The following is a 15,543-nucleotide window of genomic DNA, read 5'->3' as shown; positions in this document are numbered from 1 at the left end:
GACCCGGCGGTAGAGCGTCAGAGGGTCGGGGAGAGAAGCAGGAGTGGGGAGTGCAGAAGTTAGCCCACCACATCTGGAACCAACATGTCTGCCTACAGGAAGAGGGTAGAGGGGGTGGGGTCAAAGGGTCGGCCCGTGTTTCCTTTCAAAGTGCTGTGCTCCTGACTACTTTTGATAGATACTTTATCCCCTGCAAATTACCACGTTTGAAAGCGTAATTAGCGAATCTGTTTTCTTAATCACAGAGCTCTTTTTGGGAGCTAGTCCCTTTTCTCAGCTTCATTCCAGCTCAACACTGCAGGAATAGCACCTCTGCAGCCTCCAACTCTCAATCCCAGCATTAGCTCCATCCAAAACTCAATATTATGAGCCGCTGACAGAAGAGAGAAGATGGTGGGGATCCTGCATGCTGAAATATAATTTTAGATAATTCTTACTTGTGGGCCCCTTCTTTCCAAGCACTGCTCAGTCCAAAGCATCAATTTTAACACCCAGTGCAGGTATCCTGTGTATGAGCATCCTATAATTATGTGCTTGTGTGCTTGACATGTTTTGTTTATCCTATCTACTTCTTCTTATACATCCTATTCCCGGTCCTCTTCTCTGAATCCTTTGTGCCAGAAGTGGCATTTTTTCGGGCTGACGAAAGACATCCCAGAGTGTAATTAGTGAATCAGTCTTAATGTGGTTCCAGATGATTTACCAAATAGCGGTTTCCTGTGGCGCTGAGACAGAGGGACAGATTAAGACTCAGGCAGTTTGGATAGCTCACCCTTCTCTCCCTGCACAGGGATAAACGAACAGGCCGGTTGGCAACACACTCATAACTCTCCCACCAAATGGGGCTGTCAGCTAAATATTTTGCCTATTAGATGAATACAAGATAGTAGAGAAAATAAACAAGGAGAGAGGCAAAGCACTCCAGCTAAGTGCTGCAATGATCAGCCCAGTGCTGCTGTGCCCAAAGGGGCCCCAGAGCCTCGATGACAAACGAGATTCCGGCTCTCTCCATCCCAGCTGCCATGTCTTGCCTCAGATCTACCTCTGGTCTTTTCCCAAACTCTCTTTTGTTTATGTTTATATAGAGAAAGGAATCTCACCAGCATTGAACAGCCAATGAACACAATTTTTTTTCTTTATAAAATGTATATAAAAGTCACTGCCATCAACTTTGTCCATCAGTAGAGATGTAATCCACACCTTTGGTCTGCAGGTTAAACGGTGGTCCATTTGTAGATGAGAAGCCGCTGATGGCCAGTCAAGGGTCACATGACCTGGAAGACGAGGAAGTGGAGGATCTTGGTGCTGATGAAGAAGAAGGGGAGGAGCCTAGTGACACTCTTGGGAAACCAGAGGGTGAGGTGCATCCTAGCAGCCTAAGTGATGACGTCACAACAGATGAAATGGACTTAAGCGGGCCCGACAACTTAAACCTCAACTGTAACACCTCTCCCAGGAGGTAAATACATTACAGAGCTAGATTACTTGATGGTTTTTTGTCAAAGTAAAATGAATGACCTGATTTAACTGTCTTCTCAATCTTTAGGTACAAGGAAGAGGAGGAGCAGAGTGGCTACTCAGCCTTGGATCATATTCGCCACTTTTCAGATATGCGCAAGCTGGAGGAGAGTGAGCTGAGTGATGGGGACGGCGATGAGGATGATGGATCATTTGGCTCCCCCTCTCTGACTGAAGCAGTAAAACAGCCACTTTTCAGAAAATCCAAGTCTCAGGTAGAATAAATATTCACTGTTTCAATATCTGTACCTATACTAACCATTGCACATAAAGGATTGCATTTAAGCATGAAAGCAAAGTGTAATTCTCTGTTTCTCCCTCAGGCATACGCCATGATGCTGTCCCTGGCTGAAAAGGACTCTCTCCATCCAGCCTCCCACAACCCGGCCACCATGTGGCACAGTCTGGCACGGGCTGCTGCTGAATCCAGTGCCATCCAATCCCTCAGCCATGTATGATGACACCCACCCCTGTGCTTTCCCTTTCATCTTTCAACCCCTTCAACCTGACCTATGGCACTGGGAGCCCATTGTCGGGCCTATGTGCGGTGGCCCCTGATCGTCCACAGAGTGACTGCTGAGCAGAACCACAGCCCATCCGACTGCTGAGCGGAGCGCCACACACACACAGAGCAGGGTCACTGTTCCTTCAGAGCCCCTAAACCCCCCCTGAAGACAGAGAACATTAAGTCCCTCTGAGACCTTAAAATTGATTTCTTAACTCCAACCTGATGATAGCATATTGAGGATTGTGGTGAAAATAATAATGCTAAAGTAATAATAGCTGTATTTATTCTGCTGAATTTCTATGTTTTGCACAGCAAAGGCAGCTGGTGGACATGGAAGAAGGATGTGCTGGTGTATTATTGCTCGACTGCAAGTAATGCAGAGCACATACAAAACAAAGAGAACACTTAATGATAAAAAGGTAATATTGGTTGTGTCTCTAAGACTGTTTCAGCTCAGTTTTACTGTGCGTAAACAAAAGAAGCCTGACTCATCTGACTAAATTATGTAATTTCCAGTAACCCCCAGAGATCCACAGGTGTTTCTCATAAATATATGTACTTGATGATAAAATGAAGGGTGGGGTTAGCAACCTCAGTGCAAATAAACACACTTCATGCAAGGACAGCGTTAGCAGCGCTTTAATATCACTGAAGTCATTGAAGAACATAAAAAAGTAATTGTTGAACTGAAATCAGGCCAGTTTCCCATCTGCGTTGTCATGGCTGCGTGTGTCTGCACAATCATAGCACTGTACACAAGTGTCTACCAACTGTTCTCCACTGCACTCCATCCTGCCCGCCTGCTCTATCTGTGAAAGGATATAAATAGATTGTCTTTTTAGTGGAAGAGAAGAAAACACATTTTTTTTACTGTTTGTTTTTTTACTGAGATAAGTAGCCAGTGCTGAAGTTAATTGTTGTTCTGTAAAGGGCCTATGTCTTTTTCAAAACCCTTGAATCCATCCTAGTCAGCCAACAATACCACTAAATAGCCTGAATGCTAGTCGTTAGCTACTCCATGCTTGTGTGTCTTTCATTTTTAGACAATCATGATTTTTGTTTCCATTTTTTTGTTGGTGTTGTTGATGTTATTTGCTGTTGTATGTTGAGAACTGTATTTATTTCTTGGCAAACTGTAGTTTGTTTACTGAATAGCACTGCTCTTAGCCCGGGTGACGAGGCGATTCCTCACCGGGGCCTATCCCAGAGTTCAATGGGGTTTGTAGATTGCATTTGAGTGCCGGATAGTATTAAACATACACTTCACTCCTTATTCTTCTAATGAAACCGGTCGATGAATAGATATTACGTAGTTTTTTTTTTTCTATGACGATTAAATGATTCAATTGTAAAAAAAAAGAAAAACAATATAAAGAATGAGTACTAAAAAAAAGCCAGGTATAATTTCTTCATAAACGCATGATTGGTCTGGTAAGATCTGTATCTGACATTTTCTACGGTTGTCTGCAAGCTTGTGTGACGTTCGGTTCATGTTAATCCCTTGTGCCAAATTTATGATAAATAACAGATTACTTTCATTTATTCTCCCGTTTTGAGGGACCAGATTTTTGTTTGTTTTTGTTGTTGTTTTGTTTATAATCGATTTTAAAAAGTAATCAAGCAAGTTGAGGTACTTTGTTTTAATGCTTTCTACAATGTAACTGTTATGCATTTCAATTCAATACTGTGGGAGGAACAACTAAGAAATAAAGGACTACAATGTGGAATGACACGTCTTCCTTTCTCTCCTTATTTCTCCTCAGACATTTTACACCCTCTTTGTCTCCCTTCTCCCTCACACCTCCCCACTTCATAAAGTACTTCTGGCTGCCCATCATTTTGGCCCAAACAGGGATCTATACTAAGAGATGTGAGTCAGAAAACCACCTGGCGCTTTCTTCTGGCGCTCCCATGGCCTCCAAGAGCGAGGGAGAGTCTGAACTCTGGTCCTCTTTTTCTCCAGGCTTTGGCTCACATAGAGAGAGGGAAGCAGGAGAGAAAAGGCTGCAGAGGGCCTGAATGTGGTAGTGGGAGCGGAGGCAGGAATGTGTCCTCTTTATTTGTGTCCGTTTGTGGGGCATGATGGATGAGTTTGGTAGATGTGATGACCTGGCTCATCGCTCAAACGCTCAATAAGAGTCCCATCCTGCAGCAGGCCTCCCCATCCGGCACCCCCCTCTGTCACTACTGCCAGCCGGCGTGGGCGGACATTATGGCTGCGAGGGTTGGAGGTTCAGCGGCTCCATTGTCCACGGGCCTGCTCGGGTGGGGGGGTTGGAGAATTGGGCATGACAGTGAAGATGGCTGGCGCTGACACCCCACATTTACAGTGCTCCTGGCACCCTAATGGATGGGGTGTTTTCTGAGGGCCTGTCGTCAGCCCTCAGGGCTCCATGGGGCGTCCAGCTTTGATGAGGTCACAGGGGGTCATGTGGTGTTGATGAGGTCAGCATGGGTCGTCCAGCTTTGATGAGGTCAGCTGCAATGGTGGTAGTGATGGCGTAGGCCTGGGCAATAATGGAGTGGATGTGATAATGGTTTGGCCACCTGTACTATTGTGGACTAATTTTAGCTGATATGATCGTTTGAATGTTTCAGTCGTCCTGCAACAGCATAACTTCTCTGCCTGCTTTCTTTTAGGGTAGCAGCTACAGTAATTAGCTAAAATGCAATTCAAGATTTTGGGTGCAAAGGACAAGGAAACAAGTAGTACACACAAAACTGACTTACCACTTTTTAATTTGATGTTTTGCACATTAGCATGCAGGTGCACTGAGCTAGCAGAGATAACATAAGTTTATATTGATGCCCTGTGTCTTCCTTCTGCATGAAACAAATGTTATCTATCTCATGATTGTAAAGTGTGTCTCTGGTTTGGTTTCTGACCACTAATGGAGATATCATGCTCATTAGCTGCCAAATGTTATGCTATGCTAACTAGCCTGTCCTTAACTTTGCTTTCGTTCATTGCTCAGCCACAGTGAACAATAAGTTGAGCTTTTAATGTAGCTTGCAGCTGCTTGCTGTGGTCAACAGTGATACCATGAGAGCCAAGTGAGAGTGAAACAAAGTAAAAGAGCTACAAGCTGGAAACTCAAAACAGGGACCTGATCTAGGTTATACTACCCAGGGCTGAACAAAACTACATTGTCAGGTGGATTTATCTCTTCAAGGAACATCATCCCCATTGCACCCAAACAATTGAGCCACTGCTGTGATAAAAGGCGCTTCTGCTTTTCTGTTGCATGTCTCATGCTTGTTATTACTGATAATTTTGCTACATAACATGAAAAGCCTTGTCTTAGGATACATTTTCCTGTGAAGAGTTGAGTTTTTCCACCTTGAACTGACACAGAGAGATTATCCAAAGGGAAACCTTTCATCCAAATGAAGGCCCAATTCAAACAATGTACAAACAACATTTTACAAGCTTTAAACAAACAAGAATTACACCTTGACTGCATCTGGAAGCTCACTTGGCAGCAGGATTTTGCCACCACCCCCTACGGCCCGCCTCCTCTGCGGTTCAAATTGCCCTTGTAATTACATCACCTACAGAAAGAACTTCCCCCAGACAAAAGTCCAAAGACATTGCCACTTGAAAGAGCACCAAAATATCATGAATAGACAGCAGTGTGTATGACGTCTTTGTGTGAGGGCAGTGGAGTGGTGTGAGGAGGGCACATGGGTGAGTTTGGCAGCTTCACATTTAGCTGATGTGTGTGTGCTGGTTTGATCAGTGTTGATTAGCAGATGCCAGTGTCGCCCGTGTATCCTCTCACACTTAATCAACACGCTGGGACGAGTTATTGCAGTCATTAACCCACAGCTTTTCATAAAGGGCTCAGTGTGTATTGAAGTGTGGCTGGCATGAGTGTGTGTGTGTTGAAGGAGCTGAGGAAGTCAGACAGAAGAGTGTGCATTAGTCAGTGCAATCTGTTTTAGGTAAATGTGAAGTGCGTGTGTCAAGGGGTTGGATCTCCAAGCTGCTGTGTCCTGACTGTGTGTGTGTGTGTGTGTGTGTGTGTGTGTGTGTGTGTGTGTGTGTGTGTGTGTGTGTGTGTGTGTGTGGGTGGGTGGGTGGGTGGGTGTGTGTGGGTGTAGACGGGTGGGCACACTGTGGGCACCGCTCGTAGAGGCTTGGAGCCACTCAGCTAATGGGGCAGCTGGCACGGCCTCAGAATCCATCAGGCCTCGTTATAGCTCCTGTTCTGCCACTGTCCTCTTTTTTTCTTTCCTCCCCTCCTTCTTTCCTCTCCTCTTCTCACCATCACCTCCCTTCCTTTCCTCTGCCAGCCCTGTGTGGCATGTAACTGCCCCGCTCCCCTCGCTGGAACATACATCACACCCCCAGAGAGGGAGACGGCCATCACAGCTGGCAGCTCTCACGCTGATTGACTTGGCACCCGTGCTGACTCAGACGCCAGGGGAAACATTTTCGGAGAGGCAGGCACGGATGGGTGAAAAAGTGTAGCCTGTAAGGAGGTAGGAGGGGGTGACAGGTCTTGTATGGATTGGTACTGGCTAACACTTGGCACATTTAGGATGCATGTTTGGGTGGGGAGACTCCACAAATCATCATATCAAGTTTTTGTTGTGTTTACAATCCTGGTAGGCAGCACCTCCTCTTACACTGTCTGCCCTTTGGGAGCGTGTGTGTCAGTGTTTGTGTTGCCCTGCTCTTTCTTCTCTGCTTATCTTCATGTCCTTTCCCCACCCTGGTCCTCTCCCTCTTGGAGAGCAGCAGGGCTTTAGGTTGTGGTTTCATTACATTGTTTATTTTTCTCCCTGGAGGCTGCGGGTCATTAGCGTTATTGATGGACACTCAGCACAGTCCCGGGAACAGATCAGGACAGAGCGGTGCAGTCGTGCACGTGGTTTTAATATGACGAGTCTAATCAGTACAGGCGTGGTGGCAGAACCACTTGGAGCCTGCTGCAGAAATCATCTCATTCTTTGCTCATGGAGAAGATTAGAAAGGAGCTCATCAAGAGAAAGATTGGGGTTTTGGAACTGCTGAAGCAATAAAACATAAAATGCATGACTCAGTATCAGGCAATTTGAATGTATAAACTTTATTATGTTAATTATATTTTACCTAAGGCCTTTGAATCATAGGTACATTAGTAGCTCCATTTGTTTCACACTGAGCGCCATCCAGTGGTGAGTATTCCAAAATGCATCTACGTCCATGCAGTTGGATTTTAACATTTAACCTATTTGATGGTCAAATAAATTACTTCTTATATACTTTTATTTTAAGATAAGTTGCTCAACTGCATACACAAATTCTGGCACATCAAAACTATAAATACTTTCACTCTCAGACTGTGGGAGAGTTCCACGATATGCATCTTTTTGCAGCCTTCACATTTATTTTTCCAAGCAACAACTGAACAAATGGTGCAGGACTTGTTGAAATGATTTCCCCTCTTTCAGTCTTTTTTATCTGATCCGACAGCTTCATCTGCAGGAGTTCAAAAAAGCATGGCCTTCTGGGAGAGGGGGTTCATTGCAGAAGGCCAGAAATTATCTCTGGGACATGAAGCTGAGGCAATAAAGTGATAGAATCTGTTTTGCAAAGAGTGGCGTACAGTTAATTATGGTGAAAAAGTACCCATGATGCGATCTTACCTTTTACGGGCTATTTCATTGCCAGTTTCCTGCAACCCTCTCTCTCTAGCTTAATCCTGATAAGCCAGCATGCACACACCAGTAGGCTATTTTTTTCCCTGCAAACGCCTTGAAACACACAGAGCATCTTTGTTTCTACACTTGTAATAAAATATAAGCAGCTTTCAAAGTGCTGAGGTCATTTAAAGTCAAGCAAATTATGTCTGAATCAGCTCCTTTCCCTTTAACACGTCTGCATACTGTATCTATTAAGTAAAAGCTCTTTTAGCATGCATGTTCTTCATATGTGGCACCCTGTTCTGCCGGTGCACCCAGTGTTATGTGTGGACACTGGTACAGAGGTGCAGTGGCCACCCAGAGCTCCATGGATGAATGGCCTCTCTGGGCCTATTTGACTGGAAACAGGTGTGTGTCATCTGAAGATGAAGGCTCGCCCGATAAACATTATTGGAGAACATCTGCTGCTTGTCACAACACAGGGCGAGCAGGAGTAGCCCCCAATCCATCAGCCACACCAGGGAGTGGTGCATGTGTGTGTGAGGGGGGCTCCGTCCTCTGCTGCAGGGCCCTTTCTCCCATCACTCACCCCGGGGATGCTGGATGTGGGGGGTGCATGTTCGGTACAGGCACCTGCCTGCCTCTGCCAGACCAGAGCCGCCTTTGGCCGATAGAGGAGAAAATGCTCCAGCGCATTTGAAAAATGCCTCAGGGACACTGACATCTCTCTCTCTCTCTCTCTCTTACACACACACACACCTACAAAGCAAGTGTACTTTTCTCAGGTGCCTCCATCTCCCCCCACACCCATTTTAGACTACTGTCAGGGAGGCAGGCGTGGCCTTAATGCTTGACCCTCTCTGGATGATGGGAGATGACTGGTTGTAGCCTCACACACTAACGTATCCACACGCAGGATCCCATAGGTCTCCATGACAGCTGAAACCCCCCTCTAACCTCCCACCTGACCAAGCAACACAGCATTTAAAAAAAAGGTCTCCACACATTTTTTGGTTAGTGTTTATTTGGTTCATGGCTCTTTTTCTAGTCATTAAGTCAAATATGATGAAGAAAGTTCAGCAATTTCAGGCAGACCAGATGTGTCTAAATAGCACCACTGACACTGGGATGTCAGGAAATGAGCACTGACCTGAGATAGAATAAAAAATACAGTTTAAAAAAAAACAAAACAGAAACAGAAAAACAGAATGCCAAACAAAATCAAATGTACATGTACGGTAATGATTGTACCTCTATTATTGAAACTATAATCATATCCTCCAGCAGAAAAAGTGTTAACATCAATTCCATCATTTTCTATAACGCCCTCAAAGTCTGTATCAGCTGCTGACTCAGTGAACACACATCTGACAGAAGTGCAATGTGTGCAAGTTTCCTCTGCTGTATTTCATGACCAGCACAGCCATGATCAATGCCAATAAAAAGAGAGTGTTTGGAATTCTTATAAATTAAGCTCCCCTGTGTTATATTCAGATTCCACCGGCCATGTTAAAATACAAATATAGACAGACAATAATTTGATGGACATTTGTGTATTGTAGGTGTGTGGGTGATAAAATAAGTTAGAGTGAGTCCATTCTTATAAAACAGTCCCATAGCAGGAAAAAAAAAAGTCTGAAGTGATGTCAAATAATGTGTCCAGAGGATATGAGGCAAACGTGACATCAAAACAAAATCATTTATTAACAAACATATTCCAAGAAAAGAAGACACACATGGCTCAATATTGAAAGTAAGGTGATTGTGTCTGTAGATGACAGACTATGGAGACTGATGAATCAGTCAGGGACTATGAATTGGTATGTACTTACCATGTACTCAATTTAAACCTTAATTTTTGACAATGTTTAAGGACTCAAAATGTAAAGAAAAGTTATGATAGAACTATATCTTGTTTCATCAATTACATCGAAGATCTCCAGGTGGATTGCATTTTCTTTCTTGTTGTGCAGATGACTATTACTTTCACCTTGCATGACTAAGTTTGTACAGAGTTAAACACTTGATGTCATTTGATGATCATGTATTGTAAGGAAGAAGTTTTTCTCTGCTTGAAATAAAAAACAGAGTTTATATAATGCAGATACAGTATAAGCAAGATTTTTGGAGATTTTCTTCACTAGTGTCATGGTTAGTTTGTAAGCAAATTGACGACCAGTATGCAACAAACTGTCTGCGAGAGGAGTAAGACTCTAGTATACACACACATCCAGGGTTCAGAGTCTAAAAGGTCTAAACTTAACATCTTTGAATATTGATGATTCTGGATTTCTGGATAAAGATGAAAATGTTAAAAGCTAATCTTATAATCAAACAACACCTACTTGTGATGCTGTTCCCTTAAAATCTGTGTGGATGATATTGTGATTTTTTGCCTTCTTTAAGGAAAACATAATTTAAAAATACATTTCTGAATCTGTTTTAAAGTAATTTTATTTCAGCAGAAATATTTGTGGCTCTGAGTATTGCTAAACATAATATATTTTTTAAGACACGTGGAAAGAAGTTTAAAAGGCTTTCTAATGACAAAATAATGACGGATTTAATCACAAAATTCCAGTAAAATAAAAAACTATGTATAATCTCATAAGCATATCAAACTGGAGGTAAATTGTTCTCCAGATATGCAATATTCACATATGTGTTGCAGGTATTTGAGTGTCTTGCTAAGAAGTCTCTGTATCCATAGAGATGCAGGATTTTACGGTCCTTTGAGGCCCCTCACATGTCATGTCCACTGTGTGACAATACTGAGCTCCATGCTCAGTGATGTAGCACCAGTTTTTCACTGCTGAGTTCCACTTTCACAAAGCACCATTTGACAAATATCATCTTCACCAAGATGATCTGAGTACACTTTGACAGAGCCAAACCCCTGCTTTTCAACATCCAGTCAGGAGTTTACACCTCTGCTTGGGTTATGTGGTTTTGCTGCCTGCTCTTCTCTTTCTCTGGGACGCGGAGGAGTTCAGTGAGCCTGCTGTTTGGTGTAGAGCAGCTGAAAAGGAGAAGAAAAAAGTAAGAAGACATCAGCACTATTTGAAAATCAAAAGCAAATGTTCTGGGGTTTTTGGAAGAGAAGAAACTGGTATGAAGTCTCCCGTGTGCTTGGCTTTGAGGAGGTAAGACGAAGACAGCCTGAAGGCCGGCTCCATGCTGGGTGCAGATTAAAATAACTGTCAGGAGACAGGAGCAGCAATTGAGGGAGACAGGGTGACACACGGAGTGATGGGGCTCAGCCTCGCACACTTCATGACACAGTATTTCACTAAAGCTGCTTCAGCTTTACAGCCTGTGACCTTCTGTGTGTGTCTGTGTGTGTATGTGTCCATTTTGCTTTAGCATAACAATTTTAGTGTGTTGAAGTGAGTTTGTGTGTGTGTGTGTGTGTGTGTGTGTGTGTGTGTGTGTGTGTGTGTGTGTGTGTGTGTGTGTGTTCATGTGTGTGTGTTCGTGTGTGTATGTTTGGATATAGAATCTTAGGTTTACCTTCACTGCAGGTGGGGCCCAGCCAAGTAAGCGGGCATAAGCATCGCCCATTCAGCCCATTACAGCTCGCCCTGTTGGAGCACTGACACGGCAGAGAGCAGTCAGGACCAAACCGGTTTCCTCCACAGTCTGAGACAGAAAATAAATGAAAGGGCATAAGGGCATTCAAAATAAAGGAGTTGTTTCTGCATGATAGACTCCCTTTAAGTCATTTTTTAACATACTTTGCAGTCTTTTTAATCCTGTTAATAAAGTGTGGTTCCTAATGTGACATCTACCTTTTTCACATCTCGGTCCTGTCCTTCCTGGAGGACACAGGCACCGTCCAGATGTTGGGTCACACGTGGCATCACCAACACAGTCACATGACTTTTCACAGCCTGATCCAAACTTACCAGCATTACAGCCTGCGTAAGGAAAAAACAAACAAACAAATATAATTTTATCACTCCAATTATGAGTGACTTAATCATTGTTGTTTATATCATATTATCCTAGTTACGTAATGGAACAAGTCAACATCAGCTGAGACAATAAAAAAGTGTGACGTAAGGGCAAGGTTGACAAAATGTACAATAAGCTAGTTGATTAAATTATTATTATGTAGGTCTTGTTTGTTTTATAATGTTTCTATTTATTGAGAATACTGCAAAGGCAGTTGAGCATATGCAGCCAAGAGAAATACCAATCCCCCCAAGAGGACATTGAAGTGTAACATATCATATTGTATAGTGTTCAGTTGTATCTGTGAGGGGCACTCAGTTTTGCAACTCTCTGAGTTTGGTGAGCTAATCATGACAGTGCAGGGTCAGGTGTGTGTGCATGATTGCCCCTGATCTGGAGCAGGTGTGGGAAGCTTATATATACTCCTGGGCTCCAGTTCTCTGTGCTAACTCATTAGCTCACCTTCAGAGTTAATGAGAGGAGCTCCTCTGTGATCTCTGCATGGTATAGTTTTCCTAAGCACCATAAATCCCTGCTAGTATTGCCCTCTCTGTTTAGATCTATAGGAAAATAGTTTAATTTAAGTTGGGTGGGTCTTCACCCCAGACTTTTGGTTGTCTTTGAAGGCATCTCTAGCAGCCCTTTTGGTTTTGTTAAAGGGTTTTCCTGGGTTTCCGTCATACCTTGGTTCCAGTCAGTTGCTCTGCAGCGGGGGGTTTAGTTTCTCATCATATTAACGCCTTGTTTAGGTTTTGGAGTCTCTTGGTTTCAGCCTTCTTTATTTTGGCTTTCCCCTCTCCCTATGATCACTTGTGATTTTTGTGGTTATTCCTTTTTGGATTAACTTCAAGAAACCCTGTGGTCCGCACTTGCGTCCTACACCCCCTCATCCTGACAGTATTGTATTGTATTGTTTCGTATTATATAGCATCGTATTGTATGGTATCGTACTGTATCAGGTCATGTCCTTTTGTATTGTATTGTACCAGATTGTATTCTATGGTCTTCTCATCATATGTATCATATTGTATGTGAAAATGCAAGACCACACAAAAAAATGCAATTAAATTAGCATTTAAATTAATTAAGGCAGATGCTAGAGAGCAAATCTGATAATATTTAATCGGAGGAGCAGAAGAGTACATTACAAGAATTTGGTGGGGAGTACCAAAAACAGACACAGTAGACAGGAACGCCATGGGTGGTTGAAGTATATGAACTTTTTGTCATCCCCAGCAATTTAATACAAGGAGGAACGTTGGATATCTCTCATAGAAGAAGGAACAACAGGAGATCCAAACCCCAAAAAGATAATAATTTTGGTTGAGGATACACAGACTTTCTCAACAAGACATACGGCACAAATCTTTTTGTATCTACAACAGAAATAAATGAATGATTCAATGTTTGGGGATTTTCCATGTTTTTTCAATCTGTGTTATATGAGCATATACATAATATTTTTTTTTATAATTTTCTGTATTGTATTTTATTTTAATCTATTGTTTGTTTCTTTGGAAATTCTTAATCACTGTAATTAATTGTTGTGATGTTTGTTTTGTTCCACCGTTTCCTTTTTTCGTGCCATCCGAGTGGTTTGTCTGTCTGCTGTCTACACGCAGCGGGAATAGAGCAAATAGAGTGCTGTGCGTCTGTGAAGCCCTACAGCTGCTCTGCTATGCTCGCTCATATCTCCTGCTGGGACTGAAGTGGCCATTTAGGCACTCACACTGCGGCTCAGAGCCCCGCGAGCAGGCAGGGGGGCATGAGGATGTAACAGGAATGCATTAAGCAGTCAGGAAACACCTGTCTCTCATCATATAACCAGCCTGCTTTCCTGCCCACCTACCTGCTAGCTTGTCTGTCTGCCTGCTTGCCTACCACAGCACACTCACACTCACTTCTGCATTCAGGTTTTCTCATGTCTGCCTGTATCCTGCTGCAGCTGTGCTCCCAGGTGTCCATTTATTGATGTTCACAAATGTATGACAATGTGTGCTTGTGTACATTATGCCCCCTCTGTAAACTTGCTAATGTTCAGGCATTCATAAATACTCACGTCTTTGGCACTGAAAGCCATGGTACCCTGCTGGACACACACACAGGCCTGTCTCATGGTCACATGACTGTCCCATATTACAGTCACATGTATGGGCACAATTCACTCCAAAGAACCCATATGGGCAACCTAAGAAAGACACACAACAAAATGAAACAATCTTTATTTCTTCATGGTTAGAGATGAAATAAAATCCTCTGGCAGGGAATGCTATGAACATTTTCATGGCATTGTATGTAGTATAAGTGATTTTTTGCATACTATGTTGACAGGAATGGCCGTAGTATCCAGCAGTACAGCTGCAGGCACCACTGAACCGGTCACAGGTCCCATTGTTGAGGCAGAGACAGTCATGTGCACAGCCAGGCCCATATTTCCCCTGTGAACAGACTGCACATGCAGAAACACTGTTAAGCATTTTCTCTAAAAGTTCAGGTGTATACATAAAAAATGTATGACAGGAAGTACAACTTGACAGAAAACGTATTAAAAGGATAGTTTGGGAGTTTAAAGAGGGTTGTAAGAAGTACTTTGGGGCATTACCCACAGGGGTTGCTGGTCAGCTCAGCCCCTGTGTTGAGAAACTGGATGGAGGTCAGATATGGAAGCTAGGCTATTAACTGCTAACTTTGTCACATGATGTAGCTAATTTAAGAGTCCATCCCATACACTGATGTCTGCCTAAGTGTACACTCTATTTAGACAATGTTCAGTGATTTACTTTGCTGTTAGAAAGCCAATTTGCTTAAGCAATATATTCAAACACAACATCTGTGTTCATCCACCCGCAGTATACTGATCAGCAGTTTAGGAACCTGTGCCCATGAACTGACAGCAGCTCACAAACAGCTCTGTAGTCTGCAACACTCACCATTCAGATGCCACTGTTTTACAAACTTTGGTCATTTTTCAGAAGTTTAATCAGAAAACCAGCGAAGCCAAAGACAGTTTTTGGCTCTTTCTAGTAATTTTTTTCTGTAATGACACAAGCCATGGTCTGCATGATGTGCTTACCTCATTAAAATGCACTGTGTTAGCTGTTGAAGAGCTGAAATAACAAACTCTACAGCCAATACTGTGTCAGCTAGATAATGCACAGCACTTGTTGATTAAAATGATCTCAACCTAATATCTAAAGGCAAAGTAAAGCACTGAAACTGTCTAAATAGAGGCCCAATCTCAATGTCCACCCTCATGCACTCACTGACTTTGAGGCGCGTTCCCGCTAAGTCCATGAGGGCTTAGGGCTGTCCCACTGTCAACTCATCAAGTGTGTGAGGGATCTCTCACTGACTTTTTCAGCCCTTCATGCCCCCTTTCCGTGAGTGGGCATATCGTGAGGGAATTACCCATAGTTCGTAGCTTTGTGACGTGAAACACGGGATTCCCAGGGGAAGCCCGCAAGCATGGAAAGGTAAACGAGAGCCGTAACAGGAAATACAAAAAAAGTGTGACAGTAAAAAAGATGCATGAAAGTTGCAATGAAATTTACAGGCAAAACAGTTTGCATGTAAGTATAAATATAGAAAACAGCCTTAATCAGTTATATTCACACATATGTGTATACGGTATAATTTATATATTTATACTTATATAGCCTATTTTTATATGTATAGTTATATAGCCTATTTATATATTTTGTATGGCTAGAGTCTGGATCACATGACAATCAGTCGTCTCTTAAGGTCCTTGAATTTGAGGAAAGTAACAATTGTGCAATAAAACTTCCTAATATCGCTAAGGTGAGCTTCATGACGTCATGCAGGTCACGTGCAAAGTCTCAAAGTGCTGCCCCATTACCAGTTCTACAGTTTGAGCCCTTACAGCCTCCTGCCCTCAATCACTTTACAGTTGATGTCAATTAAGTCAAGAA

General features: G+C 43.0%; 2 protein-coding genes across 6 annotated transcripts in view; one reads left to right on the top strand and one right to left on the bottom strand.

The window, feature by feature from the left end:
* mecom (MDS1 and EVI1 complex locus) overlaps nucleotides 1–3,758 on the top strand; it is a 147,534-nt gene extending 143,776 nt beyond the window's left edge. For all 5 annotated transcript variants that reach the window (XM_034700893.1, XM_034700892.1, XM_034700891.1 and 2 more), the window contains 3 exons: nucleotides 1,214–1,459; nucleotides 1,547–1,733; nucleotides 1,842–3,758. In XM_034700893.1, the coding sequence (XP_034556784.1) occupies nucleotides 1,214–1,459; nucleotides 1,547–1,733; nucleotides 1,842–1,976 (568 nt within the window). In that variant the 3' untranslated portion in view covers nucleotides 1,977–3,758. The remainder of the gene's footprint in view (nucleotides 1–1,213; nucleotides 1,460–1,546; nucleotides 1,734–1,841) is intronic.
* Nucleotides 3,759–9,337: 5,579 nt separating this feature from the next.
* zgc:158328 (uncharacterized protein LOC567225 homolog) overlaps nucleotides 9,338–15,543 on the bottom strand; it is a 61,295-nt gene continuing 55,089 nt past the window's right edge. Inside the window, exons 34-38 of the mRNA XM_034700351.1 lie at nucleotides 13,932–14,060; nucleotides 13,671–13,799; nucleotides 11,446–11,574; nucleotides 11,168–11,296; nucleotides 9,338–10,676 (exon numbers count right to left, since the gene is read on the bottom strand). Coding sequence (XP_034556242.1) covers nucleotides 10,597–10,676; nucleotides 11,168–11,296; nucleotides 11,446–11,574; nucleotides 13,671–13,799; nucleotides 13,932–14,060 — 596 coding nt within the window. The 3' untranslated portion in view covers nucleotides 9,338–10,596. The remainder of the gene's footprint in view (nucleotides 10,677–11,167; nucleotides 11,297–11,445; nucleotides 11,575–13,670; nucleotides 13,800–13,931; nucleotides 14,061–15,543) is intronic.

Source organism: Notolabrus celidotus, chromosome 14 (genome assembly GCF_009762535.1).
Source record: "Notolabrus celidotus isolate fNotCel1 chromosome 14, fNotCel1.pri, whole genome shotgun sequence".
In the NCBI taxonomy this organism is placed as follows: Eukaryota; Metazoa; Chordata; class Actinopteri; order Labriformes; family Labridae; genus Notolabrus; species Notolabrus celidotus.
This window is presented reverse-complemented; position numbering and strand designations above follow the sequence as displayed.